The sequence below is a fragment of the Aptenodytes forsteri genome, unplaced genomic scaffold (genome assembly GCF_000699145.1).
Source record: "Aptenodytes forsteri isolate BGI_AS27 unplaced genomic scaffold, ASM69914v1 Scaffold662, whole genome shotgun sequence".
NCBI classification, from domain to species: domain Eukaryota; kingdom Metazoa; phylum Chordata; class Aves; order Sphenisciformes; family Spheniscidae; genus Aptenodytes; species Aptenodytes forsteri.
In genome coordinates, this window is record NW_008795718.1 from 816,704 (window position 1) to 844,105 (window position 27,402).

The following is a 27,402-nucleotide window of genomic DNA, read 5'->3' on the forward strand; positions in this document are numbered from 1 at the left end:
CATCGACGCATTCCAGGAACCTCTCGGATTGCTTATGCCCTGCTTTGTTGTCCCTCCAACAGATGTCGGGATGGTTGAAGTCCCCCATGAGGACCAGGGCTTGTGAGCCCTCCTTGAGGGCTTGCTCCTTGAGGAGCAAGCACCCTTGAGGCTGCTCCTATCCGTCTATAGAGGCCCTCATCTGCTTGGTCTTCGGGGCCGGGGGGCCTGGGGTAGCCCCCCACCATAATGTCACCTGTCCCTGCCTTCCCTTTAATCCTGACCCACAAGCTCTCGGTCGGCTTCTCATCCATCCCCAGGCAGAGCTCCATGCACTCCGGCTGGTCATTGACATAGAGGGTGATACCCCCTCCTCACCTCCCCTGCCTGTCCTTCCTAAAGAGCCTGTATCCCTCCATCCCAACACTCCAGTCATAGGAGCCATCCCACCACGTCTCCGTGATGCCAATAAGGTCGTAGCCCTGCAGGCGTGCGCACGTCTCTAACTCCTCTTGTTTATTCCCCATGCTACGTGCGTTTGCATAGGGGCATTTAAGTTGGATTGGAAATAGAGGGTAAATATTATCAATCTGGATTGGAAATAGAGGGTAGGGAAGGAGAGAAGAGGAATTGATTGATACCAGTGTTGGGTTTTTTGTTTTGTTTTCCAATATTTGTATCTTGTAGCCTGTGCTACCTGGGAGAATGATTCTGCCTGGAATAGGTGATCTAGTAAATAAGGGCAGGTGTGGGCTACAGAAATGTCCAGTGAACGTGTGGGCATCCTAGAAATTCACCCACCTTGGATGTTTTTGTGTAAGAGTACATCCCCTGCTTGACCCAAGGGTATGAATAGCAGGTACGATGTAAGGAGGAGAGGTGTGTCTTGAGCAGTCTTAATTTGAAGAGGTGTCATCCTCACTTTTATCTCTGCCTTTTTCTAAGTGATGCTGTTGCATCTGCGATGGCTTAGGAGCATCAACAAGGCAAGGTTGGTGGTAGAAGCACAGTGACTTTTATTAGACAAAACAGCTTATTCGGTAACTGTGACCAAAAGCTTGTTTACAGGTCCATATAAGACTGCTTTTTCCCCAACTGTATTATTAGGTCTGATAAAAAAGTACTTCTTTCCCCCACAAGCCTTGTTGGTCATTTTCTAAGACCTTTTTAAAAGGTGAGAGGTTTCCCTAGCTGGTCTTATATCAAACCTCCCAGACGTAGAGGTGGCAGCATGGTTTGCAGTCTGTTTCTGTCCACCTGTCCTGATGGACAGTTTCTCTATTTAAAGGCCGTTTGGCTTTTGGGGGGGGTGGATGATCTTTTTGTTTCTTCTTGTCTGAATGAAATGCTTAAATGCATCTTGGCAAGTGATGGATCTCCACAGAGGTACCTCACAATCTTCCTGGTATTGTCCTGAGCCTTGGGTGTGCACCTTGAGCCACTGTCCCAGGGGAAGCGGACAGGCTGCCTCTGGCCTCTCTGCAGACTTGTGCAGGTAATGTGAACATGATGATGGAATGCCCATAGGAAAATAAGGGAGTGGGGGGAGATGGTTTTCCTTACATCACTGATTTCTCAAAAGGATGAAGTATGCAGCCTTTTTTTTTCTTTCTGGAAAGGGTAATGAACGTGGGTATATATGGCTGGCAGCAAATTCCATATTTTATCAGATATTTTGAGGTGTTTACGATCTGTCATCCTCAAATCCCAGTTCTGCAAGGTTCAGCATTTCTGTGATGTTTGATATGAAAGATGTGCAAAATCAACATGATACTGGACACCTAACCTGCTTTATGACCCTGATGCTGGTAGTACTTATCATGTGATTCATCCCAGATATCAAAGTTGATGCTAATTTTGCCCCAAGAATGGATGTTAGGGATTGACATTTAATTGAGCATTGGCAAATGCCAGCCGCTCCATTATTTTGTAGCTTCCAGCATTTTTAAATTGCAGTTTCCTTGCCACACTACAAAGAAGGCGAACCAGCTTCTGTGCAGTCTTTGGAGCCTGCATTTTAATTTAAGACACTTCCATGCTAAAACCAGCCTTGTCTGACATATTTCACTAGGGAAAGTCATCGCATCAACCTAGCTTTCAAACAGTTGTTCAAGATAAGAGGCTGCAACTTGTTCTCAGGATGCAGGACAGAGCCTGTTATGAATCTGATAGATTTTTTTTTTTTTTTTGACCTTTCTTTGAAAGTGGATGCCTTATTTATACATAAAATAGTTGAAGGGTGTTGGTGTTGAGTATATCATTTTATATCTAATCAAAAGAGCCTTTGGAAACCTTTCTTTCTCATAGTTTAAAGTTCTGTAGCAACTTCTTTGTTTAATAATAAATGGTGTGTGCAGATGAGCAAAATGTGGCCTCCAGTTGTGGCAGCAAGAGCTTCTAGTTGATGCTCATGCAGTTCAGCTTTGGCATGTAGCAGTTTCACGCTTTCATTTAGGCATCAAAGGACAACACGACATTTTTCCTGAGAGGAGCAGCACTCCAAGCAAGTCAAAGTTGACCGTGCTCCTTCTCCTGTTCAGTTCAGCCTGAGGGCTAGGACACTTTCAAGAAATTAGAGCTTTGTGGGTGAGGTTATTTAAAATCAAGATATCTTGAATATTCTCTCTCTCTAGATCCGAGAGCTCAGATGCATGTTCTGGTGGTGGGAGCCAGCTGGAGCAAATTTGCTTGAAGTTGTGGAGCAGTTGGTTTCACATTTGAGACATTTTGAAATCCAGTACTGGAGAAAATCAAGTCCTGCCACTTTTTGTATGGATACCTTCATAGCTGCAAGAGGGGGAGCCTGAAAACTGCCTGCTTTCTCCTCATTGCCAGACCAATGGAGAGGTGTCACTACTTCTCTTGCTTTAAACAAATCTGTTACCTCCCTGTCTGGATCTTGAATGCTAATGCATTAAACAAAACAAATTTTGTGACTTACACCTCTGACATCTCAAATTTGCACAATAAAAGTACCCTGGACAGAATTACTGGCAAAGCGTGACTATGGGATACGAGCAGAGCAGCTAATGGAGGGACATTTACTTTTCCTGTTGCTTTTGTAGACTCCTAATTGCTGCAGAATGCCACGGCAGTGAGCATTTGCTTATAAAGCTCTGAAGAAACGATTGTTCGAAGAATTTGCTAGCTGGTGTGCAGGGCTGCAGCCTGACTGGCTGGGGAAGGCCCAGGCTGGCTGTGGAGAGCGGCTGACATGCTGGGCCTGGGACTGCTGCGCGTTAAGCATCCGCCTGCCCGGATAGTGGGCTGGTCATCAGCGTAGCCTCCCCCATCTGCATGATAGGGGCGTCAGCTCAGGGCTCGAACCTCTGTGCATTTTCGGTGTTGAAACCATGATTTGAGGCTGGTCAGCTGTTTTAAGAGAAAAGCCAGCTTCCTGGCCTTCTGCAAACAGGCAGTCATTGGACACGCTGTTTTCTGGTGACTGGTGATTCAGGCTGAACTGCATTTCAGTCCTCCCACCGCTGTGGTTGGTTTTCAGCCCTTTCCAGAGTGGTGGGACTGCAGCCAGGGGCTGAGCAGCCCGCTGGCTCCCTGCTGGGAAAGGCAGGCTCTCGTGAGAGAAGCAGGAGGGAACTGAAACAATGCTGTTAAATGTTGACTGGGTGACTTCTGCTAGTGCTGCTCTGCTCCTGAATATCTAGCTGGGTTAAAAAATGGATGATCCCAAAATTCGAAGCTCTTCTGAACTTCCTGTAAGAGATACTATGCAAGAAGCTCCAACACCTCTGTCGTAATTAACACAGTGTTTGCAAATCTGACATATTGCTGCTCCTTTCAGGGAAGACTTTTAAATAGGTTCATTGAAAGTAATTTTTTCTATACCCTCACTTTCCTGACATGAGCTGATTGGAGAGATTATGAAGATGCTGTTAATTAAAATGATAAGAAATGGATCATTGTGTCTTGCCACTCAACGTATTTTTTCCCCCTCGAAGGTCATGGAGGCAGAACAGACCAAAACGAGAAGTGAGTTGGTTCACAAGGAGACTGCAGCCAAATACAATGCTGCTATGGGAAGGATGAAACAACTGGAGAAGAAGCTGAAAAGAGCCATCAATAAATCAAAGTATGTTTTATGTTTGGAGACGAGTTTAATGGTGAAATCTGTTTGGCAGAAATACCGATTCTGTGGGGTTTTTCAAACTTGTGTCAAGTGTGTTGCCCTTTGTACCTCTCCCTTTGGGCTCCTGTCTGCGTGCAGCAGCCTCACAGCACAATTGGTACTGGTATTTGTCCTTGCATTTGTTGTCCTTCTAAGTGTCTTTTGAAGCACCTGACTTGATAGACTGGTGAACTAAGCAGGATAAGAAACCTTTTCTGGGCATATTCTTGGTCTTGTTCTAATGCATTGAACCCTTTGGTGGCATGTGACTTGAGAAACAGGCTCATGGGATTCACATAGATGCTGCCTACAGAGCTGCAGAGCTCTGTGCGTAGATGTTTTGCAGCTTAGGATTGTTTGCAGTTTAGTTCTTATTTTTAGTTAGGAGAGCAACAAAGCAAGTGACAGAAACCTGAAAGGTGCGAGACTGCATCAGTGTAGCATGCTGTACATCAGACTTGTTTACTTCCTAACGCTGCTGTAGCAAAGCTGTGCAAGAACTGTTCTCGGGGAAGGAAATGCACTTCAGAGAGCATAGCTAAGCAGCAAGCATTGTTAATAAATGTGTCTGCATTTGATGTGCAGTTTTGCTCTGTTGTGGAGCAGTGAAACAGCTTTTTGCTCAGAACCTGTTTAAAATTTTGGCCCTGTTTACAACCAATTCTTAATCCTCTTTATATTTCACAGTCATTTTCTTTATATTTCCAGACTGTAGCTTGTCTAAACAATCTGCTTGCTGTATTTAGCTTTTAATCCCTCCATCTAAAAATGACTTTTTGGTGAAATCGGTCAAGTAAAAATCTATTTTGATTGGTGTTTGCTCAATTCAAGAAAAGATTAGCTCTTCTCAAGGAAGATTCAAGCATGTTTGCTGAAACAGTGTAGCTGCGTGGCTTCATAGAATGAGCTGCATGCTGTTCGTCTAGCACTGCACAGGGACTGTGAAAAACATCGTCAGATCACTAAATGACAGATTCCTCTGGATAAGAGCAATATCTGAGAAGTGGGTTGGCTGCTAGGAGTTCCTTCCTTACAATAAGATTTAAAATAAAGACCCTGATAAGTTGTCAGTGGGGTCCTACATACCTTTTTATAACAATGACGGTGCTGAGCCTGATGCCCCAGCTGCCTCTTGTGTGATTTGCCTTCTAAGTCTTCATTTCCATGCTGAAACTACTCTCATGGGGGTGTTGTCTTGTGTCATTCTCCTCAGGACAAGCTGGTTTTCGCTTGTGTGGAAGGATCCCAACGTACTCCTTTGTCTCACAGCAGGTCTGACTGCAGCATAAACCACCTAGGGTAGGGTGTTTTGGAGATCCTTTAATAAGGGGCGTACAGAAATGCCAATTCTAACCTAGTATTAAAGTGGAAGATGTCTGATGGCACAAACGGGCTTATCGTGGACGTATTTGAAGTCATACTACATAGGGATGTTGGAACGGTCAGTCATCTCTCGGCATTGCAATTTTCACATAAAGGAAAACTGAAAGTGAGCTGAAAACATCAGTGCTGTCAAGTGGCTACATAAAACTGGGAAATGAGGCTGCTGAATTTGCGGCTGCTTGTATTGTAGGGTGTAACTGGCTACTAGCTGCTTTTCAGGAAGGATTTAACACCAGCAAACTGCTCTGCCCTTCTCCCTGGGTGGTGCAGGAGGGGTGGCTGTAATGCCTGGGCCTTTCAGGGCCATGTTGCCCATCCTTTCTCTCCATAAACTTGTGGGTAGACATGCTGAATGAGTTGCTCTTTTCCATGCAAAAAATGATTTGCTTTTGCTCCTCACTTCAGTCTGGATTAAGATGCTTAAAGCGTTACTATTTGAAAGTAAGACTGGGACAGCCTGGAGGAAAGTAATTTAGATGATTTGCCGTGTAAAGTTGATGAGTGGATGATTATTGGATTGTTTTGTTTTGATTTTGCTTCTAATTTTGTTTCTGGGTGCTTACTTGTAAGCATAGCTTGTAAGCTATGAATGTGCATATGGCTGCATGTTCTTAACAGTCACCAGATCTTCTGGCTCAGTGCCTCTGAACTGTAGGATAATGAACTTGCCTGTGTTAGCTGGTTTTTGGAAGTCACTTTCTGCTCTGGTGACTTGGGCAAAGTGCCTTTCACTCTTCTGTCATCTACTTAAAAAGCACTTTGCTTGACTATGCAATGTCATAGACTTAGACAACTGATGATGTAGGACACCGATTGCATCAGTGAATGATTCGCCAGCCCTGCTGTGTCATGGACCAGGTTTCAATAGTTACAGGGTTGTGGATATAAGAGAATGAAGTGACCCGAGGAGATGCGAGTCCCTACCCTGCCAGTGCATTGCTTTCTGCTGGCATCAGATGCCTGGCTGTGTGTTAGCAGCGAGTGAGGAAGAGCGCTTACGTTTGAGCTCCTACACGTCAGGCTGTTGGTATCCTTTTCCTGGCTTAGGTGGCATCTTTCTTGTCTGTCACCTGTAAACATGCCTGCTCATATGTGCATGTATGTATTTGTGCATACACATACGCGTATATACACACACACATACATGCATATATATATATTATTCTTTTCATACCACACAAACGCACAGGTGCTTGTTTGCTGATGGAAAGGGTACTTTTTGCCCAGACTTGTGGAAGCTGATGGGAGGTTAGGATTCAAGTCTGGTTGTTCCCTCCCAGTTGGCACCAGGGTAAGGAAGGGAGAGAATCAGGTCATTTGAGGTGAGCGGGTTTCACTGTTTTCCCTGCACACGTTTCCCTGCAACACCATTTTGTCAATGTCTCTGCCCTCCCATTGCTTTGGGGTACGGCTGTAGGAGTCCTTTAACTATTGGATCCAGACTCCCAGCTGCGATGTTTTACCGTGCCTGGCAGGTCCATCTGTGTAGACTTTGGCAGGGTTATGTCCCAGCAAGAGAAGGCAGAGGTGCAGTTTGACTGGATGGATGACTGTCACTTGAAACATTGCAGACTTGGCTGTGCGTGCCTAGTCACGGTAGGGGGGTTGATTAAAAACATAGAAGCTGTGAAATAACCTAGTCTCAGGGAAATGCGACTCGGTTATTTTGTGTATGACTGTGTAGTGAATTCAACCCTTAAAAGCATATAGGATCAGAAAGCCACAGTTTTACACTCCTGAGGTCTGGTGCATAGTCCAAAATGTAGCTGTAGTAGGACTTACAGCTCAGAAGAGGCTTGCTGTCAGGGTAGAAATATGATAAGGGTAGTTAACATTCTATTTCATATAAAACCATATCTGATGGTTTATCTCTCCCATACTTTCCTCCTTCTGAGCTTCTTGAGAGGTGAGGAGGGTAGTGAGCCCTGCTAAAAAATCAGGGCTTTTTTTACTGCCCAGTGTTACATCAGATGATACTGGCTTGTGGGCTTCAAAACTTCAAAGCTGGAATGTGGTTTCTAGGCTTTGTACTGCACCTCTTGTGCCCCTGTCCTCCTGCAACCTTTATAAGCAAGTTTTGTTGTCTATAGTGGGAAACAGACTGGGTGTGACACTGTCCTCTGTGTCCAAGCAGACTGTTGGAGAGCCGTGCAGTGGGAGGGAAGTGCCTGGTGGGCCACTGGCGGGAAGTGCTGTGCCCTCACATGTGGTGCTTTGACCTCCCTTCATCCCCTCTCCTTCACTGAAAAACCTACGAACTGCCCTTCCGCCTCCACATCTGAACAAGGGGAAGTCTAAGGTTCACCTTCTGTGGGGAATTTACATGTGCTGTGGGCTCAAAAATTAGATGGATACAGAGAGGATGCCTATGCCTGAAGCTGGACATTGCATTTAAATATCTTGCAGAATCCAGGCCTGAAGGAATTATGCTGTCAACTCCAAAAACTGGAATTTTGCAATTGGTATTTAGGTCAAAAGACCCATGAGAAATAAGTATATTAGAGGGGAAAAGAGAGACATTGAGAGCACATGTAGGTGTTCTATCATCTAGATACTAGTGTCTCGGGATTACAGTGAAACTTGTTTCATTATGTTAATGCTACAAAGAGAGCAACTCCCACTCCAGTACTCTGCATTCAGTCCCAGTGATTTTAAACAATTGTTCTTTGTTTTTCCATAGACCTTATTTTGAACTCAAGGCAAAGTACTACGTCCAACTAGAGGTACGTATGTAATTCAGATCCATCTGAAACTCTTTACTGCTTACGGTAAATACTGAAATTACATCTAAAGTGCTCTGACAACTGTGTTGCGCTTCTGTACAAAACCAATTCAATTCAAAACCTCTTGAGCAATTTGCTAAGCACATTTTAAAGATAAAAGACTGAGAGGCTTTGTTTCCTTGTGAAATAAGAGTGTTTGAACCCTGTTGCTTACTGCCAGAACTGAACAAATACGGTTTGACCATCTTTACTTCTTGTAGTTTGAAGTCTCTGGGGTTTGCTTGGTTTGTTTCCCCCGCTATGTTTTATGCATCAGACTGTTTAACTGTGCTTGGGGTGCTCTTTTCTGTTCACTGGTTGGGTCAATTAAAAGAACAAGTAACCTGCTTGTAGTAATCAAACATCACACAGATGTGAATTTCTGATTTTGGGTTTGGCAGAAGTGGGATTTTGGGTTTGGCTGGATAGGCTGCCAGGGCTTTTTTTTTTTTTTTTGCATCTCTGCACTGCACTCTGTGTGGTGCAATGATGTCTAGCCAGTGCTTGGGCACAGTGCATGCCTTGCAGGGCACAGTGGCCCCGGGGTGGGCATGGCAGTTGTGCATGGGATGGTAATCCCTGCTACTACAGCCCTTAGTCTTGGAGCTGCCGGGGTGGGAGAACAAAGTCGCACTAAAAATTCAAATGCAAGAATTGCTCTTTTTCTATTTGAGTGACTTTTGCTGCACGTGCCCCCCAAAAACTGGGAGCCTGGCTCCTCTGAGTTTAAGAGTAGTGGCGGGTGCTGTAGGTGTGTGGGATGTGCATAGGGTCTAAGTGGAGCACATTGCCTTGCACTGTTGGCCACGGGTGCAGGAAGGCTCCAGCGGGGTGCTAGGTCAGCAGGAGCCTAGCTAGAAGATTGACATACCTTGCCTGGGATGCAAGGTATGTCTCACGCTTTTTTTTTGTGTGTGTGTGAGCCTTTCCCTGGGCTGCCTGAGATGCAACAGCTCTTTATAAGCCTCGGAGACTCTGGCGTGCACCTTTTCCTTGCCAGGATCCAGGCTTGGGCTGCACTCTGCTCCTCTGTCTTGCCTGCCTGCGTAGCTGTGGTCAGCAGCTGCTGCTGCATGGAGCTGAACCCTAGCCTGTCCTGTGCTGGGTGCCAGCCCAATAATCCCTTCTGGCTAGAGGCATCTTTTGAGAAATCCCCTTCTCTCCATGGGCAAAGGCCTACTGTTTGGGGGCCTGTTGCCTTCTCCATTACTGTCGTTGCTCAGTGCCCTCCTGAAGCAGGGTGATTGTGTAAAATATAATACAAAAGACAGCTTGCTTTTAATGTACAATATAAAACAGAGTTGAGAAAGCTATGGATACGCAAGCAGTGTTTTACCTTTGGGAGACAGGGTGTACAACACTTTTGTCCTTGCTGTAGAGTGGGGTTTGTGCCTGGGGACGCGGAAACTGCTGTATTACAGGTTTGAGGCTTGCTGCTTTCTGGTCTGCAGGTTTAGTGACCGAGAAGCGATGGGTTTGGTGCTCAGAGGAGTGTGAGGCTTAGCCCCTGTAGGGACGACCCACAGCCATGCTGTGCCCTGCAGGCAGGGGCTGCCAGCAAACCCTTAGAGGTGGTTGTGGGATAAGCAGCGACATGCTGTTGAGAGCTGCATTCATGTTAACAAGAGATCCTGCGTGTTAATGGGGGACCCCTGCTCTATGCTTAGTCAGGGGCCATTACCACACTCCAGAGGCAAGTCCCAGCCCCTGGCTCCCGTGGTTTGCCTTGCTGCTGTCTCCTTCACAAGTGTCACTGCTTGCGCTGGGGTGCTCTTGAATTACTCTCCCAGATACCAACCCTGGTTTATGCTAGCTTGCCTGTGCAGAGCCAAGTCACGTGGACGCATAACGGAGAACTGCATACTGTGCATCGTTTGTAATGAAAGCACATCTAATACCTGTCTTCCTTGTTAGCAACTGAAAAAAACAGTGGATGACCTGCAGGCAAAACTGGCCCTGGCAAAGGGAGAGTATAAGACTGCCTTGAAAAACCTGGAGATGATCTCAGATGAGATTCATGAGAGGAGACGATCCTCTGCCATGGGGCCCCGAGGATGTGGCGTGGGTGCTGAAGGGAGCAATACCTCTGTGGAAGACCTGTCAGCAAGTAAATCGGAGTCGGACACCATCTCCAGTGAGTACAGCGCGCTCCCGTGTCTGGGCATATCCCATGGGCATCGTAAGAAAAGCCGAGATGAAGGTTGCTCTGCGTATTCTGCAGTTTGAAATTTGCTGGCTGTTGTGGGACTGTGGCTAACTTGTTACACTTCTCGTTATTACAGGAGTTGATTGTATTCTTTAATAGCCAATTTTCAAGGGGAAGGGATATGAGTTGAAGTGCATCAGCTGATGCCTTAGCATCACTGTTGTTTTTTGTACAGTGCTGTATGAAAGGAACAAAATTAATGCACTGCAAAGCATGCTTCCAATTTTTAAGCCAGTGATGCTGCTGCCAGTGACTTGCCTGGGGTGGTCGCAGGCTGTTGCAGATCATTCAGCCAGGTTGCTGAGGTGGCAGTGCTGTTTGGAAACGGGCCTTTTGGATCAAGCGCTTGTCTTGCAGTGCTGGGCCTGTGGCAGAGGGACTAAAGTTGCGGCTACAGTAGTACAGAAAGGCGTGATGCTCGCACAGAAGGGGTGTAAGGATAAGCTCCTTCGCACTGCGGGATCTTTGCCAATATGTGATTTCAGCAGAGCATGTGTGCTGCGAACAAGGGAAGCGAAGAAGCAGCAATATGCTAATGCCGTGTACTGAGAGGCTCTGTATGGGAGACGTTTCTCTTGGGTGACAGCAGCAACCACCGAGCAAATTCCAAGCCTAGGTAACCTCTGCTTTCTGGTGGCATATGGAAACCTTGGGTTGCAAAGACTGGAGCAGTCTGTTGTATTGTGAGTTTGCTTCTGTCCTGGCTCTGGGTGAAAGTGGGTAGATGGACATTGCATATGGCCTACTTTTTCCTCCCTCCTGGACACTTTCTCCTCTTCTTGATACAGAAAGTCATCTTTTGCTGCCCAGTCCCACAAATCCCCGTTTAATTTGTATTTCAGCTCCATTTCTGTAGGGAAAAGTCTAGGTCAGGATTGCAGGAGTTCATACACAACCCTGGTGCCCAAAGGCTGAACGTGCAGCTCCCTCGTAGGCGCTGGTGTGTGCCGGTGCCAAGGCCTTGTAGGTCCCTGGTACAGCCTGTCTGTGCCGTGGGAGCTGGGAGGCAGCCCTGGGCTGGCCTCCATCCTCTGCAGTGGCAGGAGTTTTCGCATGATGTGCTGGAGCTCTCTCAATCAGTACCGTGCAGCTGGGACCTGAGTTGCCACAGCAAGTGAGTGCCGTGTCTGGGCCAGCTGATGCAATGGGGTTTCGGTATGGCTGCATATCTTCTGCCACCCTGAAGTCCCGAGGCTGAGCCTTTCTGAATTAGGCAGGGATTGCCTCTTTGGATACCCACAAGCCCCCCCTCCTCGCACAGAAGGCCTCCCCAGAGCCTTAGGTATAACTGAGTTGAGGGTTTTCTTGTGCTGAAGGAGTTCAGGGGCCTGGTATGTAGGGGCAGAAAGAGCCAGGAAGGTTAACTCAGAGCAACCAGTTGCTGGCCCTCCTGGCTGCTGGTGAGGCAGCAGGCAAGGACTGGCAGCACGGGCTCATCCCTCTCTTTGAATTGCACAGTCTGACATAGGTGGAAGGACTCCAGGTCATGTCTAGTGCCAATGCAGAACCAGGTTATGACAGGGCAGGACTAACAGCCTGCCAGACATAATAACCAAAATAGCCTTGACAGGTTAAGCTCTCGTGCATTGTAACGTGTGGGGTTTCCACCAAGGCCCTTTTATATCTTGATTTCTGTCTGCTGGAGTTGAATAAAACACCTCATCATCAGCAAGAGTTTCTTGGCCCTAGCAGATGCTCCCGTGTGTTACGGTAAGTTTAGGAGGTGATAAGTAAGCTACGGTTTAGGTTGTGCTTGTAGACGGGCTGGTGTTAGTGCTTCTTGCCAGGTAGAGGACTCCTGTGATTGGAAACATCTTTTTTTGCCCAACCTTTTTTTGCTTTTACCCCCTGCAAAGTTATCTGTATTGTTCACCGTATATTGATAAAATACAGCAAGTGAGAAGAAAGGCCACTCTGCAGTCTTGGATTTGACATCATTAAAAACAAAACCCAAACCACAACAAACTGTTTCTGAGCACAAAGTGTCCCAGAGGAGGCTCAGGAAAGTGGATAATGCTGTTACCCGTTTTATGTTTGAAGCCTTTTAGGTCAATTCTGCAATGTGTAAGTACAGCTCTGCAATCTGCAAATACAGCAGAAAGAGGCTGAACATCTCTGCAATAACCATGACGGTAGCTGCCTCTGTTGGCACCCTTCGTGTCCAAGTGGTGCACGTGAGCCCCAGGCTGCCGGGGTAACAGAAGAACTACTTTAAACTTCTCCTTTGAGCCATTTCGTTAGCGCTGCTGCTTTGCTCCTGCTGCTCTTTCAAGGCGGTTCTGAGCCTCTCTAACAATGGCAGGAATTGCAAGGAGGCATAACTGAAGATAACCTCAGGTCACTGTAAATGTCTTGCTATTTGTGGGACTTCTTCAGACCAGTGTGATTCCAGCACACGCTTTTGCGTGCTGGCTGATGCACGTAGAAAACCTTCTGATCCCAGTGGGGGACTACTTGTGTGCAGAAGTCTTTGGTTCATAGGTCCCCATCCCGCAATGAGCCAAGATTGAAAAATGTTGAATTTTAGCAAAATCTACACCCCTATGTTGCACAAAATGGAACCTTCTTTAATGGATTCCTCCTCCTGTTGCTAACAAAGAGCCTGCAGCTTAATCTAGCCAGGCAGTTTGGAGTTGGTTTGCTTTAATTAGAATTCAGATCTGAGCAAACATGAGCAGGGAAAATGATACATGTGGGTGAGGCTTTTTTTAATTTGGTGTTGCTTGGTGATCCTCATCCAAAAAGAGATCTTGGGAGTTCGTGCTGGATTTTAACTGCAAAAGTGGGAAGATAAGGTGGAAGCAATCTGCCCCTGAGCTGTCTTTCTAATTAGTGCCCTAAATAACCAGGAGTCTGTGCTGGGATCAAGATGGTGCTGGCTGAGGTGGGCACAGGGGACTAGGCCCTGGCCTAAGTTATGTACCGAAGACCACAAGTGAACAAGGCCAGCTGGGCAAGGGGCAGCAGGGACGGTAAAAATCCATGAGCATCTTGGCATGAGGAGCAGTAGCTAGTGTAGAGCTGGTCTTGCATGGCATGGCTGGCAGGTGTGCTCTTCCTCAAAGCGGAATCAGGCCTTCACGATCCACGTACGAAATGCCAGGTGTTAAGGCTTTGCAAAGGGGGCAGAGTACGAGAAGAGGCAGCCCGTGGGTTAGCAGTGCATGCGTGTACAGAAGATGCCAACCTGAGAAACTGCCTTTGCCCAGGAAGGTGCAGGAGGGGGGTAGGTTTGCTAACTGGAATATTCTTTGAACGTTGCAGTGGCTTCAGAAGTGTTTGAGGATGACAACGGCAGCAGCTTCGTATCTGAAGAAGATTCGGAAACTCAGTCAGTGTCCAGCTTCAGCTCTGGTCCTACGAGTCCCTGTGAGGTGCCCACTCAGTTTCCTCCTGTGACGCGACCTGGAAGCCTGGATCTGCCCAGCCCTGTGTCCCTCTCTGAGTTCGGAATGATCTTTCCTGTCCTTGGCCCCCGAAGTGAATGCAGCGGGGCATCCTCCCCTGAGTGCGAAGCTGAAAGAGGTACGCACAGCTGGATACGCCCTGGGCCAATGTTTTTCAGCTTTATAAAGGGAGCAGGAAAACCTTCTCAGCTCCCCTAGGCATATCGCCAGCTCACTGAGCTCTGACCCCGCTGGCCGCTTCCTTGGGGAAGGCAGTTCTTGAAGGCCCTGCATCCCACAGTTAACGATGACATCTAAAATGTTTTAATTATTCTTCTCCTGGCTGGGAAGGTTCCCCAGTTCTGTCTCAGTGGAGGGGTTTGAGGTTTCTCATGAAATAAGTGATCGGTGGGATTCTGATGGTATGTTTAGTTTAAGGAAAATCTGAGGTTTGTTTTTTTTTTTAAATTATTCTCCTGCTTGGTGAAAATCCTGCTTTCCGGGAAAAAAAAATGAAATAACGTGCCAAAAGGAACCTCTTGCAGGCTCTGCCAGCCCTTGCTGACAAATTCAGACTAGAGGATTACCACCGCTCTTGTGTACTCCAACCTAAGGCTGTTTACACTGTAATTTGCTGATGCAGTGCACAAGACGAGCGCGGCTTTGAAGGTCGACTTCGGTTTTGTTAAAGCACCTTGCTCCTGCTCCTATATTTTTTTTGCACGCTTTGGCAAAGGAAGCTGCAGAGGCACCCGCTTGAAGCTTAAGTTGCAGAATGAAATCCGGGTTTAACATCTAGTTTAATCCTTTCTTTGCAGGGGATAGGGCAGAAGGGGCTGAGAACAAGACAAGCGACAGAGTGAACAAGAATAGGAGCAGCAACAGGAGCAGCTCCACTGAGGGGCTGGCTCTGGATAACCGAATGAAGCAGCTCTCCCTTCAGTGCATGAAAATCAAAGAGGGAATATGCGCAGGCAGAAAAGCTGCCCAGATTGGCTGAGTCCTTCTTGTGCCCTGTCCTGATTAATGGGAATATAAATATTTATACATGAACTTCTAAGTGTTTGAAGAACATTGTGCCAATAATATATGCCAAATCCTAAGCGTTTACTCTAAGAATTTAAAACTGCACTAAGAGGTCTAATTGATGTGGAGGGCTGAAGTTTTTATTCAGTAAATCCTTTGCAGGCCAGACAAGTTATCAAATGTTTAAGCTGTGCTCACATTTCACAGACTTTGTAAATTGTTTTGTAGCAGCCTGGCTGAAGCAATAACTAGTAACGTTCCTGTGTAAATTCATGCCAGTAGGGGGTCTGAAATTCAAGCCAGACGTTTGCAGAGAGCGGTTTGGCTTCGGTTTTGTAGAATGAAGTGCTCTCTAGATACAGTGGATCTCTTGAGTATGTGGCATATTCTTTAAACATCTGTATTTGTCTGTATTATGCTGAAACTGTAGAAATATTTTGTATACAGGAAAGCTGTTGCATGTGTGGGGTCTAAAAGCCTTCGCTCTTCCCTTGGTGCTCACAGAAAGAATAAAGATGAGTCACGCCTATAAAAACTGGTGTTAAGAGACAGGGACAGAAAGGGGATGGCAGCACTCAGTGGTGGTAGGCCCTTTCTAGCCACCTTCCTGAGTCTGGCTTGGACTCTGAGGGTGATTCCAGTGACCAAAAAGAGTCGACTGGCCCCTTGCCCTTCCCCTCCCCTGAGAAGTGAAGTATTATTTTTCAGCACTTTAAGTGTTTTTTTGCTCAAAAATGGGAGTCATAGATGTTTCGGGACAGTTACGATAAGGGATTCACCCTTGAAATATGCATGAAGAAAAGGAATTGCCAGTGTAGATTGACGATGTGTTCTTAAGCTTCTCCGTAGGTTGTACTGTGTGGGGTTTTATAACTGTTAAAGGGACTCGGGATTTTAGTATGCCCTAGAGAAAGTGTTCAATGAAACTAGAAAGGGCACGGGCATGTTTTGCCAGCAGCTGTTAGGCAGTAGTAGTGTCTGGTAATTATGCTAATAAGTGGTAGTAAAAATCCTAGGACTCTTCAGTTTTGGTGGCTAAGCATTTCCGAAAGCACCGTTTTATCGAAGATGTCAGTTTAGATTGTTAATTTGATGGGAATTTTAGTATTGCCCAAAGTATTTTCTATTCTATGTTTTTGCAGTCCTGTTGTATTTCGTCCCTGCCACAGCTTGTGTATCTATTCTCAAAGTTAATGTAAAATTCTTCACACTACAGTAAACATTTTTGTTTTCCACATTTCGAGTCTGTGCAAGCTAAGTTTATCTCAAGCGCTAAGAACAGAATCTTCTCCTGCTTAGTCTTTAAATATCCACTTCCAGTCGAAGACTGCAGCCCGGTGTCACTCTGGTATTAGAATCCTTTGCAGTACATGGACAACTGTTACCTCCTTCCAGCTTCTGGAATCCCTGCATATGTGATTCACTTTTTATTCTGAACTGTGCAAGGCCAGAACTTTAGTCAAGTTTTCCAAAATCCCTTAGTACGCAGGAAAGAGGAGGGTATTCTGTTACCTAACACCTCTGTACTTAATGCTGCTGAAATTTGCTGTAAGGCCGTGCGGAATTGAAGGTAAAGAAACCTGTTTTCATAAAAACTAGATTCAACACGTTATAGCCGTTAAGCTGTAATAGCTTTAAATATTTATACAGACCTGAAGGCTGAACTCTGCCATTGGTAGCATTTCCCAGCCCAATAAATGCTTAGGAAGGAAGTCAATGGTTCCAGCTTCTGATGTGACCAATACTTGGGGAAAAGCTGGAATTGACAGTATTAAATACGAAATGAAAAGCAGTACAGAAGTGCCACATTATATTAAATGTTTTTACTTAACTGTGCTGCACAGTTAGAAAAATTAGTAGAGGTATTTGTGGTCGAATATCTTATTTTTGCAGACTTGCCAGTCAAACCCCTATTACGCTTTCCTGGGTTGTTTCGGTATTTTTTTTGGTTTGGTTTTGTTTGGTTTTTACCCTCTTTTGCTATCAAATTTCCTCTCGTCTTGCCAGTTCTGACTGGAAACCCCAACTCCCTGCACTTGGGCAATGAATTAATTTTATGTTCAGCAGGATCTAAAAATAGTTGCGTGCGCTGCCTTGCATATGTCCTGATTGGATTCAGCTCCCAGCAGGGTAAAACCATTGATCAGGAAGTACGAAAGGGTGAGGGACCCACCATACCCTTACTTTTACACCACGCTTCTGCAAGATTTGTTTAAAGATCTTGCTGCAGCCGCCTTCCTTCGGCGACCCCCCGGACTTGGCAGGTAAATCACACTTCAAATGTGCAAGCAAACAGGCAGAACTGCGTGTCTAATAAAATGAGGTTTCCATTAATTTATTTTAAACTTCATAAAAGCCATAATTATAAATATGACAAACTTAAATGAACATACATCACTACGGAGTACAGGCAAATGAACAAGCTTTCTCCAGTAGGAGCTCTTTCTGCATTCTGAAGTGTAACATGATGCTAGCTGCCTTCATGGGTATAAAAATAAGCCTCTGGTGTATCAAAGTATATGTGATCACTTCAGCTGCCCTGAAGTGAGAATGTATAAAGCAATTGTTAACCTAGGAATTCTACTCCTCTTTGGTATTACCAAACAATTTAAATGTCCTTTTTGACAAAGCGATGAAAATCTCTACCATATGTACACAAACTTAATTCTAAATAGCTGGCTGTTCAAACACCGCATAGATTGTGTGGTCAAGTGCATAATTACTGTACAAAATAGTTACATGAAACTTGCATCAGGAAACTAGGACTGAACCTCAGGCTCACGGGGCAGATGGGATAGAAGCTGTTGATACCACTCATCCATGCACTACCGCTCACTGAGTCCTTGAGAACTGATGGATCGATCCGATTAACCAAGGACTAACCTGTGTCTTCCTAACAAAACAAACTGGGGGCTCTGTGTGTGTGTGTTTGTCTGTGGGGTGTCTCACCCTGAGCTACAAACAGCAGCATTATGGGGTCTTGTATGGAGCTTTAAGGTAGGATTTAAAAAAAAAAAAAATACACAGAAAAGGCTTTGCAGTCTGTAAGTAGGGGGAATGTCAAAACTTCTGAAGAGGCTATCTCCAGTTAGCCCTCTGCACCACTGATGATAGAGAATTAAAAATCATTTCTTTGCAGTAGTCTTCCCTTAGTGAATCAAAGAAAGTGGAAATCCTCTTAAAGCCCCTTACAGCAACTGGCTTTCGCTTTGTCAGTTATCCCCCTCATGCTGTAGCTCAGGTGGTAGTTCAGAACTGTACGGTGTGTGACAAGCGACTTAGGAGTGCAGGATGCTTGGTGGTATATTTTATGAGGCTTTGTATTTTAATGTTTAAAAGCTTGAATTGCATGTTTACAGGCAGAGAAGACTTAGACAGGACTGTCTAACTGGAACTCAAGTAACATGACCGATGTACCTTTGTTACAGTCCGAGCTGTTGTGCAGATATTTCAGTTTTTGCACACATGGGTCTTCTGAAAGTCTTGCTGCATGACATTTCTGTGCTTACATCAGCATCTAGTATTCTCTGTCCTATGCATCAATAATGCTAAATGGTGTAGGCGGGGAAAAAAGCTTAACCTACATATTGGTCTGAGGCTGTGTTATAATCTAAGGATCATTTCACTCTCCAATAATTTTTCCATATTTATTTGTGGAAAAAATATAGAAGTATGTATCTGACAGAAAATATCAAAGCAAATCTTAAGTGCTTACATGAACATTTTTTTCCTAAGAAAAAAGGGCAAGAAAATTTTGTTGTAAAATTACTTTGCCACAACCAGAATCTGCAGACTTATTTTTAAGAAGATTCTGTATTTTCTTTTAAATATTCCACCTGAACGTGTGAAGGGAAATGTACAGCGATGGTATTCTAGTAGCCTATGTAGGTGCAATGTTTGAATAGGACTTGCCTTATAAAGGACACTGATACTAAGCTTAAATCCTGTGCAGTTATGGGGATGAGCCCAATCCACTGACTGTGCTGTATGTGTGAGTAGTGTGAGTGTATCCTGGTGGAGACAGGATCCTTTGTCCTTAATGCCTTTGTCCAGTATTCCTTGCTTTTAGTTCAGTACAGTATAGACGTTGAGCCTGGCGCTTGTTTCATCCAGCATAAGCTTTTGGCACTAGCTTGTGCTTGGGCTGGAGGGTGGGGAGAAAGAGAAAACCTTCCTGCAGAGTGGAAACCAACTACAGATTTTACTGTAGGGAAGTCTACCAGCTTGATCTCAAACAGCCGAGGATGTGCAAGAACTTGGTACTAAAAGCTGGCAGTTCTGGCATCTGCCTTTTGTACTGTCAAAAATATACTCAGTTGAGACTTCCTAACTACCTCTAACTTCACAGGTGATAAAATATATGCAAGACTCCACTGCCACTCTGGTTTAGCCTGGGCTAAAAACATAACACAGATTTGTAGGGAAAATGTGAGTTGAATGAAATTTTAATTTTGTAGGGATGAAGCGGTCCTTGGCACATATTCCCCAAGGCCGAGGATAACCACAAAGAACCTAACTTGTTTTTTGCTCAGCTTGAGCCCATGCTGTTCCTGTGTTGATTTGTTGCAATAATCATCAGAAGCTTCCCTGCAAAAGAAGGTAAGTCACACTGTGACAAACTTGTCACAAATTTCCTAGCCCAGATGGTCTTTGAGGGAACTGCAGTCAGAAAGGCGTGTGTTTTCAATGCCCTTTTAAAGCTAGACATTTGTTAAGCAGCTGTCTGATGAAGGAAATGAAACAAAAGGGATCTTGTACTTTCTGGAGAGGGCTAATAGCAGACTTCTGTGGGAACAATTTTAGCCCACAGATAATATTTCTGGTACTCCTGTAGCATGTGTGCTCAGTTTCCCAATGACCAAATGGCACCTGTGCTCTAAAATAAGATTTAAATGCTATCTTTTTGCTTGGAAAACTGCCAAACCAACCTGAATGGCAAAGAACCTCCTATGGCTTGTTTTAAAAACACCCTCTCCCCCAACTGTCAAATACTGTGGAATTTTAAGTCTGCCGTTTGTAAAAAGACAAAAACCAATGCATTTTAGGATCAGTGAGGCAGTTAGTATTTAAATGAAAAACTTAGTTATCTTTAATCCTCTTCAGATACAATGTATATAGGTCTTCTGGAGGAAGAGCACAGATAGTAGGCTTCTAAAAAAAACCTTATTTGTGAAGTGTCACTTCCACTATTTTCTTAAGAACTCTGACCCTACTCCTATTGATGGCACTGGCCAAGCGCTCAATTCACTCACTGGTTTCAACTCAGAAGAAAAAGGTACCTGTTAAAGGATGTCTTGTATAATGGGATGAGCAAGTGCATTTCTTGCGGCTGTGGTTTATTAGGGGGAGAGGTTTAAATGATCCTTCCCCTACAAGCTGAATACTTATAAAAATGTCAAGGATAAAACGTTTCTTTGCTGGGATGCTGACGGTGGGTAGTTCCCTACCTCCTCGCACCAGCAAATGAGACTACCTCAGTAGATACAGAGAATCTTACAGTGCAGCTTTAGATGAAAGCCTTTCACACCTGCTAACTAACTGAAGGGTGTGCTGTGCACTGTCTGTATGCTGTTGCTGGCTAACCTCCCGATTTTCCTGCTGATCTGGATCAAGCTAGGTCTTGCAGCTAGTAGGAAGAAAGCCACAGAGTACCTTGTGCTGTAATATTATGTATAAAGTAATACAGATAGGAATAACAGCTCTCAAAGTACATGTAACACGAGTGAAGCCGTTGCTTTTCTTTTAGAAATAGCTAAAGTGGGAATCTTCCTTTTCCTTTACTCCTATGTACATATTCTAGATAAGCTGAGCATGTTAGTCAGTAATAGTACATGCTCAGCAGCAGTAAATTTTCACTTCGATGCGAGAACTAGTTCAACGTGGAAAACATTCAAGATAGCAGCACAAATATGTAGTAAGAGCTATTTGGTCCTGAGACTGAATAAGCAGAATACACAAGAATATTTTTTCTTATATGTTTACTTTTAAGAATAAAATCTTAAACCCATATACCCTGTATTTTGGGAGAAGAGAATTTCAATGTTATTTTTTCTCTTGACTCACTAGACCTCAATTTGAAGTGTGGAAAAAATTGCGATAAATTGAGTTCTGCCAGTTCATTTGAATATAAGCATTTTAGCCCGTTCACAAGCCTGTTGAACAGTGCTTGCTCCAATACCATAGCAGCAAAAACCACAGCTAACTGTCTACCACAATTAACTGGCCAATCGGTGATTCCATGCTTTTGGCTATCACTTAGAATGTAATTTTCTTATACGCGTGTAGTAAGAGTTATTCACCTGTTCTCAGACTGTAGGACAGATCAAAACCACCTCCTTAAACGGTAATGCACAGATCTGTCTCCTCACTGCAGCTGTGATACCTTAAGAGGAGTAGCACTGTTAAAATCTAAGAAAAAAGGACCCTCTTGCTGAGGCAGGAATGTGGTGGGGATAATGTTGTAAACTCCAGCAAAGATGTTCTCCACTTCCAAGTAGCAAAATCCACACCTATGATTAAAAAAAACCAGCTGTTAGAACTAAGATCTGAAGTATATCTCAAACCTCTAAGACTTCATTGAGTATTACCTGTAGTCACCACTGCTCTTTTTCTGAAAGCCATGGGAGCCAGGATCTCCTACTGTCGAGACCGTGACGAGTTCAAAACCAACGCTGTATTGCCTGCAAGTGACATGACAGGCTGTTACTTTAGTTATTTGGGTCATCAGGATTACCATGAAGAGGGCTATTCATTAAAAACTACACAGTATAACTGGAAGACATCTAAAAGTTTTGTCACATTTGTGATGGAAACACTAAGTCAAACTTACCACGACATGAATGTAGAATCTGAAGGAAGACGGAACACGTTTCAGGTTCAGAACTAGGCTATAGACTATATGGAAAATGCCTGCTAGACGCCTGCCTCTGCACTAAAGCAGACTTCAAGTAGTTAAACTTGTGGTGACATACTCGGGTGCCACATGGCACAGATCCTGGGGTGTGATCTGATCGCTGTCAGAAGAATCACTGTCAGTGATCTCAGCTGAATTTCTCATGTTGCACTGTAACATGGGACAGTTTGTCTACTACCTGTTAACGCATGTGACAGGCACCACTGCCCCTGTCATTCAAACTACCCAAATATGATCTGCAAGTGCAGAAAAAACCCTCCGCTCAATTAGTGGAACAGTAGAGCCACACCTTTGCACTCGTCTTCGTTTCATGAGAGGAGGAGTTTCCTCAAAGAGGGAGGGTGGATAAAGAAGTGCTGCCATTTTGTGGGGCCCACTGTCCAGCTTTGCAAAAGATAAGATAAAACACTTGACTGCATGTCATGAGATGTTGCTATTTAGAAGCACTGTATACTGGTATTTTGAGGCAGATCATGAATTTTGCCAAAGGAATTTGACCTGCGTAGGTCTACTCTATAGGGCACTGACGTCCAGTACTTCCCCTGGCCTGCTAGTGGCAGCATAAATGCGCTTTCAGAGCTGAAGCTACTGCAGAGGCCATTATTTGAGAGCCTGTAAGGGTTTAGTATCCTGCATATTAGCTCTACTACAAAAGAAAAGGAATTATGATCGTAATTAGTTTAAGAGGAAGAAGTAATACTCTTGCTGTGTTGATGCACGCTTATTCTCTACAAACCTCGGTCCCCGTAGTTCAATTAGTAATGGCCCATTCTTGTCCAGCTGGAACTGATAAATGGGGTTATTTTTGTAGCTGTCTCTGAAATTTCCACATCCTCCAGCACTATGACCTTTCCACTGTCCATTAACCTGAAGGAAGTCAAAAGTACAGAAAATATACTTTATATCCTGAGGATTTGTATTGCTGATTTATACACAAACAAGACCAGAGGCTCCTCTCACTTTAGAGGTCACTGACTTTAGTAATCTCTCCTAATTTTTAAAGTGCAAGTGAAAGACGCTGTTAAGTATTGAGAAAGTTTCACTGCAGTCCTCCACCCACCTCGATCAAAGCCTTAGATCATTTATGTGTACTGTATTTTTCAGCTTATATTAAATAAGTACCAAGTGACTGTTTCTGACTATGACAAATTGCATCTAACGAAGGATCTCTATTCCCATCTATCCCATGACTACTGGACTATGCAGGTTTTTTGGTTTTTTTTTTCCTCAGACACTCCTCTGTTGTGCTAAATGAGAAACAGCAGTAGCACAGGAAGTACAACACTACTTGTGTTGTAACCTTTCCTTTTGAAATCGCTTCCGCCAGCATTGTCCATTCACCTCTACGCACTCCGAGAACCGGCATTACAGGGACAAGATATCCGTAAGGACAGATTCTGCAAGGACAAAGACATACAGGAGGAAAAATGCTGCTCAGATTTTGAGAAACAGCCCATCTGTTTGCAAGTTCCTCCTCCTAGCCATTAAACCGAAAGGTTAGATTTGTAAGACACGCCAGGCATTCACACAAATTTATAGCCGAGATCCATTTCTCCTGTTACTTCCCTCCCCTTTCTGTCAAATCAGCAAGGAGCAACATTTTTTTCTTGTGATTTAATTTCTTTTTACTCAGTGTCCAAAAACCTCAAATATGGCGAGTTTGGAAGCAAAGGGGATTTCTCCCCCTGCCATACTACTACCCAGGAACCTAAAACTGCTGTGTGCTGTTAGCTTTCCAGGGCTTTTCCACCTCTGCTGCACTTAGTTCCAGGAATCCCCCCAGGGCTTGGTGAGCTCCAGAGGTGACCACTCAACTTTAGTATAAAAGAAGATATCTAACAGAACTTGCTTTTACTGGTAAACTGTGAATTAGTTATCTGCTTGTTTTTAAGCATGATGACTGCTAAGCAAGCACCAAATAAGCATTAAGCACAGGCAACTAACTTCTTGTATTTAATCAGAGAGACAGAGCTGGCCTTGGATAGATAGAACGCGCCTTTTATTTGAATACGAGACAGACATCTTCAAATAATTAACGGGAGGTTTCCACATACTTAATTTTCTTTTGAAACATAATACAACATAAAACAGATGTCCTGCCTCAAACAGGCTGGTCACCTTCAATGAGTTTTTGACCTCCTAAAGCATTTCCCCCAAACTGAGCCCAGTTTTTAAGAGCTAAAAAGAACAATGGTTTCTGGAAGAACCAAGCAAATTGTCTCGCTGTTCCCAGGACTCTCTCTAGCCACTTACCGTTCTCCAGAACAGGCTAGCTTCAAGGGGCTGTTCCAGAAATAACAGTTGGTACGAAACACTGTCTGAACTCAAGAGCCTAGCCAACATGTCCCCCTGACCACACAAAGTAATGTAATCCTTGGCTTCAGGCATGAGCGTTCTAAAAAATAGACTGTTCCACTGTGGCTCAAACTAGCCTTGTTTCTCTCCTCCAGAAGAAGTTACTGTTTGGACAGAAGACTTCTGCCTGTAGTAGGATTCCCCAGGATATGCATGGTAGGTACAGAGATTAAAGTTAACAGCTGCTGGCTTATTCTTTCTTGAGGATAAAATTGCTAATACATGAAAATACATGCACATTACTTTACCCTGTGAGCTCTTGGCTGTATTTATACTTCAGCTGAAGGTGTAACTGCAGCTCATGTTGACAGCTGAAAAACGAACAGCAGCTGGCCCCAAGACTGCCTGAGCTTCTGACCTAATTTCAGTCAAGTTTTTTGCTCTTGCCCCAGCTATGCTATGCATTTCTACATGAAATGTGCCATGGGTATATTGCCTTGACCCTGTTCGGCAATGTGAGTGCTTATCCCAGTGGTTACAGACCTTTGGGATGTCTTTGCAAAATTTAGGAACATATTAATGTATTGTGATATTGCCATCCTAAGTCCGTTTGTCACAGTCTTGCTACTGGTGCCTTTGGTTTGCCATTGCTGACTTTGTCCCATCGTGCCAAGAGTTTTTCCAAGAAAATTATGCAATTCTCCTAAGGGAAAGTGAGCAACGCTCTTGCAGGGTTTTTACTCTGCAGTAGTACTAGCACAACCTGATCTCTGCAGAGTAATTACATGTTAGGGTACAGGTTGTTATTCTAAAGGCCAGTCTGTTCTACAAAGGCTTTGCAGTATATCTGCAATGGTACAGCTGTAACAACACACTCTGCAACAGAGGTGGAGCTTATATACCAAATGCCAGTGAAAGTTAAGCCACCATCCATCCAGAGTGGTGTGAACAGCGTGAGTCAGCCCAGGGAGTTCTATGTTGGTATGAATGATGCTAACAGTGCAGCTAATTGTTTGGCAAATTATATGTAACTTGAGTACAGGATTGGTCTTGTGCTAATGATGTTTAGATTAAGCTTTAGTTAAGAAGTTTCATTTGTTAAAAGATGGCCTAAGCTGACATTTTTGGGCAGTAGTATAAAAATGTATTTAAAAACCTTGTACATCTCAAATATGGAAAAGCCAAAGTTATTATCCAGTGACCCATAAAAGAAAATAGTGCTTTACCCGTTTGGAAACGGTGTAAGGTGTAGGAATCTTGGAAAAGGTGAACTTGCACAAGGAATACACCTGTGTTGTAAAAGAAGAAGCTGATCACACATCCATCTTGCACTTTTCATATGAAATCACGACACATTAAAAAAAAAGCAGAATTGCCTACACATCATTTTTAGATACTTGTTCACTACATGCCTATATTACTCATCAGACGACCCCATCTGAAACTCAAAATCCAGGATAGTGCTGGGACTAACAAGACTTAATTTTTATGAAAGAAAAACGGAAACAATCTGCATTTTACTTTTTTCGGTGTCAAAAAGAGACATGTAGCACTGATCATCACATGACTCAGCAGTTAACAGAAAAACCCAAATACTAAGTCCAAGGACTTAGAGAAGTCAAAAAACTTTAAATCTTAACTGGGATCTAAAATACACTTATTTTGGATACACAGAGAGCCAATGCTCTGCCTGTACACAGATGTTAATTTTTTAGTCTAAGAACTAGAAGTATTTTTCAGCTGATTTCATTACTAAATTTCATTACTAAAACCACACACACTATATTGTCTTAACTACAATAGAGAACATTATCAAGCACTTCATCCAGTGGTTCTGCTCCATCATTCATAGCCTCCCTCCCCAAAAATAACAATATCGATCCAGAAGTACACTTTTTTCTCAAACTTGCAAATGAAGGACACTTTATAGCTTAATTGTTTACATTCATTATGAAATCAACACTACATACCCTGATGGTGTAATGGATAGTGTTTTGTTTCTCATACTGGGACACCACCAAGGTAAACGTATGGGACCCTGGAGAGGTCAGCTTTATCTTGGTCAGGTAATGAGGACTGTTGATCCGAATACCATCGATATAAGGAGAAGGATCAGCTGAAAAAGAAAAGGATGAACACTTTTCCAGGATCAAAAAATCCCCCGGCTTGGTAAACTTCTTAGCCATTTTATATCAGTGAATTTTGCCAGGAAAGTCAGACTGTTGGTACTAAGGTTAGACTGTAAGCAGACTTGAGTGCTCTCAAAAGAACAGAGCCTCAAGATTTGCTCATAAAAAGAACAGTTGCTTAAGAGCAACTATTATTTTCAGGAGAGGTACATCACACATGACAGGACACAAATTCTGCACTTGAAAGTACGGCGTAAATCCCATGACTTGCAAGTACTGCTTATCCATCTCCCACCAATGTCACTATTCAAAGGAGACCTACTGTGATTATGTTGAAACTTAAAGAGAAAGATAAGGAATGTTTGAGCACTCTCAAAATCTGAGGAGTCTGTTCTTTCTCTATTGGCTGGACAGTTCCAGAATGCAAGCTGCCAAAATCTTTGGCCACTGGGTAAACAAGACTTTAAAACATGTTAATTTCTTTAACTGACACACACTTTGTCTCTCTCTCTCCAAATCCTTGTGATCATTACACAGATGTAGTTGCATCCCAGTACCAATGTGCATGCGGTACTTATTATAAACATCCCAAATACTTGCTTTTACAATTAGACAATGTAATTTGTTATTTGGCCTCTAATTGGTTCTTTCCAGACTTCTTTTAATTTCAGCAAAGCAGGACCAAGTCTAGCCAACTACTTCAATAAACCCAGGATCAGGTCCTTTTATTTTCTTCCACAAAGCAACATGGGAGAGGGGAAAGGATTAATATAAAACAATGAGCAGCTTAGGAATGGGAAATCCCGGCCTCAGTGCCAAGGGATTAACCTGCTTTGTATGGATCTTATTTTAACAGATGGTAAAAATAATACTGCAGCTTGACCAATCTATTTCCATGGAAAAAGGTTTTAAACGAGTTTGAGCTCGTGAGATTAAAGTTTATAAAAGAGTTTGGGTAGCGGGACAAAACATATGAATCATCCAGTTCTTGCTAGTGGTCTTGCTGGAAGACTCTCTTTCAAGCACAACCGAACAATTCCCTCCACTATACAAATGTGTTTGGTTTGCCCAGTTAAGAATGTTTTCAGTAAGACAGACATGTAAAATAAGCACTGCTACAAGTACTAGAAACACCAGAAGCATGTCTTGGGCTGTAAGGAGAAGCAGATGCTTTAACAAGATCAGCTCTTGCAAAAC

The 27,402-nt window shown here is 43.9% G+C and overlaps 2 protein-coding genes across 2 annotated transcripts in view; one reads left to right on the forward strand and one right to left on the reverse strand.

Annotated features, from left to right (window-relative positions):
- SH3BP5 (SH3 domain binding protein 5) overlaps positions 1-16,105 on the forward strand; it is a 57,471-nt gene extending 41,366 nt beyond the window's left edge. Inside the window, exons 6-10 of the mRNA XM_009283577.2 lie at positions 3,939-4,069; positions 8,169-8,211; positions 10,165-10,384; positions 13,721-13,981; positions 14,661-16,105. Coding sequence (XP_009281852.1) covers positions 3,939-4,069; positions 8,169-8,211; positions 10,165-10,384; positions 13,721-13,981; positions 14,661-14,842 — 837 coding nt within the window. The 3' untranslated portion in view covers positions 14,843-16,105. The remainder of the gene's footprint in view (positions 1-3,938; positions 4,070-8,168; positions 8,212-10,164; positions 10,385-13,720; positions 13,982-14,660) is intronic.
- A 974-nt stretch (positions 16,106-17,079) lies between these two features.
- The window catches only part of CAPN7 (calpain 7), a 35,486-nt gene continuing 25,163 nt past the window's right edge, over positions 17,080-27,402 (reverse strand). The window contains exons 17-21 of the mRNA XM_009283569.2: positions 26,047-26,192; positions 25,303-25,365; positions 22,518-22,648; positions 21,456-21,548; positions 17,080-21,377 (exon numbers count right to left, since the gene is read on the reverse strand). Coding sequence (XP_009281844.1) covers positions 21,233-21,377; positions 21,456-21,548; positions 22,518-22,648; positions 25,303-25,365; positions 26,047-26,192 — 578 coding nt within the window. The 3' untranslated portion in view covers positions 17,080-21,232. The remainder of the gene's footprint in view (positions 21,378-21,455; positions 21,549-22,517; positions 22,649-25,302; positions 25,366-26,046; positions 26,193-27,402) is intronic.